General features: G+C 53.8%; 1 protein-coding gene across 1 annotated transcript in view; it reads left to right on the forward strand.

Annotated features, from left to right (window-relative positions):
• Window positions 1-4,161, forward strand: part of LOC113236280 — a gene marked incomplete at its 3' end in the record, with an annotated part of 4,898 nt that extends 737 nt beyond the window's left edge. Inside the window, exon 2 of the mRNA XM_026472286.1 lies at window positions 71-4,161. Within this exon, the coding sequence (XP_026328071.1) occupies window positions 71-4,161 (4,091 nt within the window). The remainder of the gene's footprint in view (window positions 1-70) is intronic.
• Between the last annotated feature and the right edge of the window lie 17 nt (window positions 4,162-4,178).

A 4,178-nucleotide genomic window follows, 5' to 3' on the forward strand; every position in this document is an offset into this window, starting at 1 on the left:
ATCGCTCGCCGTCGCCGCGAGATAGATACGAACGCCGTCGTCAGCGCTCTCAGTCGCCGCGTGACCACAGGTATGAGCGGCGCCACTCGCCGAAATCGCCGCCGCGAACGAAAGGTAGAGGCGTTGATAGGTTGGTAGACGCGTTAGAGAAAATGGCAATGTTTCGTCCACCGCCGCGACAGGCGCAGGAATTGCCAATTTTCACCGGAGCCTACACGGATTGGCTCCCGTTTAAGCGCGCGATGATAGACTCGACCCGTATGTACAAATTCTCAGACGCGGAGAATTTGGCGCGCTTACGAGTCAGCCTGAAGGGAGAAGCGAAAGAAGCAGTCGCTGCGCTCCTGTACACGGCTTCGAATCCGTCCGTAATTATGGATACGTTAGAGCAATGTTTCGGTAAGCCGGAACTTATAGTGGAACGCACCGTTAGCGAACTTAGGCGTTTGCCGCGACCCGACGGAACGGCAACGGGTTTAAACAGCTTCGCCGTTAAGGTGCAGAACGTCGCCTGCGTGTTAGGGAATTTAGCCCACTGGCACTTATATGATTCCACGCTAGTACGCGACTTAGTAGAGAAGCTCGACACGTACCGGCAGACCAAGTGGTGCGAGTACGCGGACGAACACCGAATGGAAACCGAACCCGAGATCGTCAAGCTATCACGGTTTCTAATGCGCGAAGGGGACCTGGCGATCCGGTATTTGCACTCGGCCGCAAAAGAAACAGCGCCAGCGAGGCACGACCCTAAGCCCCGCCCACCGCGTACGCGCCGCCCCGAACGTAAGAACGTGTACAACGCCACCGCGGAAAACAAGGAGCCAAGGAAATCGGTTTGCCTTTGTTGCGGCGGCAATCACTCGGTCCCGCGGTGTTGGAAGTTCTCAGCCATGACGGTGGAGGACCGTTGGAAGTGGGCCAAGGAGGCGTACGTGTGCTTCAAGTGCCTAATAGAGAAACATCGCCGCTTCAACTGTAGGGCAAAGTCGTGCGGAGTCGACGGATGCGACTCCCCGCACCACGCTTTGTTGCACACGCAGCGTAAGCCGGTATCGAAACCCGAGACACCGAAGGTCGAGACGGTTCTCAATACGTCGGTGTTAGTCAAGGAGAACAGCGGATCGGTCTTGCTGAAGGTGTGTCCAGTTAGCGTGATAGGGCCTAACGGGCAACGCGCGAATACGTACGCTCTTCTTGACGAGGGATCGACCGTCACTCTGATAGACGCGGAAATAGCGGACCGTATAGGGGCCGACGGGCCCACGCGAAAATTACGTATTCACGGACTAGGGTCTAGTCAGAGCGAACCGACTAGTAAGGCCGTAGAGTTAAGTATATGTGGAAAGTCGGGTGAAAGTCACAAAGTTATTGCGCGAACCGTACATAACTTGAAATTAGCGAGACAGACTATAGACTCGTCGTGCTTAGAATACGCGCACTTACGAGGTCTCGATAGGTCGGAAGTTTGCTACAATAACGTGAAACCAGGCATCTTGGTAGGGGCCGATAACTGGCACTTGATCGTGTCGCGTCAGTTATTGGTAGGAGGGCGCCGCGAACCGGTTGCTTCCCTCACGAGCTTGGGCTGGACGGTACACGGAACGGTACCGAAAGTTATTAACTCGACCGCGAACGAAAACGTCTTTCATGCATATACATACCGAGCGGACATATCGCGCACTTGTAACGATCTCGACGAACGGCTCGAGGATCGTATGAAACAACACTTCGCTATAGATAGTATAGGGATTTCTAAAATAGCGAAGCCATCGCGCAGCGAAGAGAGAGCGCTCGACATATTCGCGCGAACCGCGAAGCGAATAGGCCACCAGTTCGAGGTAGGGCTGCCGTGGAAAGACGACGTAGTTGTCATGCCGCCGAGCTACGATATGGCGCTCCGCAGGCTGCGAACAATCGAACGGAAAATGGACGCGTCGCCGGAATTTAAACGCGAATACGAAGCGCAGGTGCAGAACCTCTTAGACAAGGGGTATGCGGAGCCGTGTCAGGGAAACGAAGCGGACAGCCCGATCGGCTGGTACCTTCCGCATTTCGCCGTACGGAACGTAAATAAGCCGGGCAAATTGCGCTTAGTGCACGACGCCGCCGCCACTGTTAACGGCACCTGCTTGAACGACAAGCTCTTAGACGGTCCCGACTTGTTACGATCATTGCCGGGCGTATTATTCCGTTTTAGGGAACGCGACGTAGCTGTATCGGCGGACATACGCGAAATGTTCATGCGTATTAAGATACGCAAAGCCGATCAGCCCGCCCAAATGTTCCTATGGAGAGGAGACAATAGAACGAAACCGCCCACTCGTTATAAAATGACTTCGATGATTTTCGGTGCTCGAAGTTCCCCTTTCCTGGCGCATAGCGTTAGAAACTTGAACGCTAAGGAACACGCGCAATTTTATCCTGTAGCATTCGACGCAATCACATCGAATCATTATATGGACGATTGGGTGGACAGTTACGAGAACGAAGCTAGGGCCGTGCAAGCAGTCGCCGAAGTAGTAACGGTGCAAGCGAGGGCAGGATTCCAGCTAGCGGGCTGGAACTCGAATAGCGAGCTCGTGTTAGAACACGTACCGGTAGAAGCTAGGGGCCGCGCGGCCAAGGAATTAGGCGGAAGCGACCCTCACGGAGCGGGGAAAACGTTAGGGCTGTTATGGGAGGCCTCAAGTGACGAACTTCGCTTCAATACGGCCATGAATAGGGTGCCGCGAGACGTACGATCGTTGAAAAGAGGACCTACTAAGCGAGAGGCCCTCAGCGCCGTCATGTCAATTTTCGACCCTCTAGGCTTACTTAGCTATTATACGATCAGGGCGAAAATAGTACTGCAAAACGTATGGAGGTCTAACGTAGGTTGGGATGACGTTTTGCCCGAGACGGAGAATCGCGAATTTTTAGATTGGCTACGCGATATGGACTCGGTAGCCGACTTACGGTTAGATCGAAAGTACGGTTTTAACAAGGACACGACGAATACGCAGTTACACGTGTTCAGCGACGCCAGTGAGTTAGCATACGCGACGGCCGCGTACTGGCGTATAACGTATAGGAATGGAGAGGTCAAGGTCACCCTCGCCGCGGCGAAGGCCAAGGTGACTCCGATTCGCGCGCCAAGTATCCCACGTTTAGAGTTACAAGCGAACCTTGTAGGCGCGCGTCTGGCCGATTCCATACTGAGAGAACACCGCGTACCCATCGATAAAGTAATATTCTGGTCGGATTCGAAAACCGCGCTTCATTGGATAAGGAACGATAAGCCGCGTTATACTCCTTACGTAGCGCACAGATTGAGCGATATCTCTGAGCTTACCCGTGTAGACCAATGGAGATGGGTGCCGACCGCGGATAACGTAGCGGACGACGCGACGCGAATAAGTACCGATATGAAAACTAGCCGCGATAGATGGTTCATAGGGCCCGCGTTCTTGTACGAATCGGAAGACAAATGGCCAACGGAACGCGAGGAGTCTGTCGCGACTGAGGACGAGGTAGTCGTGTCGTACGCAAACGAAAAGGGCAGTTTCGATCACTTGCCCGACATAAGCCGGTTTTCTAGTTACGAAAGGCTCATTAGGACCACGACGCGAGTATTGGCTTTCGTAGATATGTGCAGAAGACGCGCGAACCGCGTCGAGTTACGACACGTACAAGAGGCCGAACGTCTGTGGCTATTGAAATCGCAGCACGACGATTTCAACGAGGAAATCGCGTGCCTTGCGCGTAAGAAACCGTTGCCGCGCAGCAGCAAGCTGTTTAAGTTAGACCCCGTGATAGGAACGGACGGAATCGTGCGCGTGAACGGTCGTATAAATGCAGCGCAAATCGAACAATCGGTCAAGTCACCCGCGGTTTTGGACGGACGGAACGCGTTCACTCGACTCTGTATCGACAACATACATAGGCGTTCCGGACACGGCGGGCGCGAGCGCGTCGCGAATGACGTAAGACAGACGTACTATGTGCTAAGATTACGTTCAACCGTGCGTACGGTGTTACACGGATGCACTTTCTGTCGTATCAAAAAGGTTACGCCGTTCGTGCCGGCGTTCGGAGACTTACCCGCTGCGAGACTAGACGCGTATAGCCCACCGTTTAGCAATTGCGGAGTAGACTATTTTGGACCGATGATAGTTACGATAGGTAGGCGCCACGAAAAA

Source organism: Hyposmocoma kahamanoa, unplaced genomic scaffold, assembly GCF_003589595.1.
Source record: "Hyposmocoma kahamanoa isolate Upper Pololo Valley unplaced genomic scaffold, ASM358959v1 90986, whole genome shotgun sequence".
Taxonomy (NCBI): Eukaryota; Metazoa; Arthropoda; class Insecta; order Lepidoptera; family Cosmopterigidae; genus Hyposmocoma; species Hyposmocoma kahamanoa.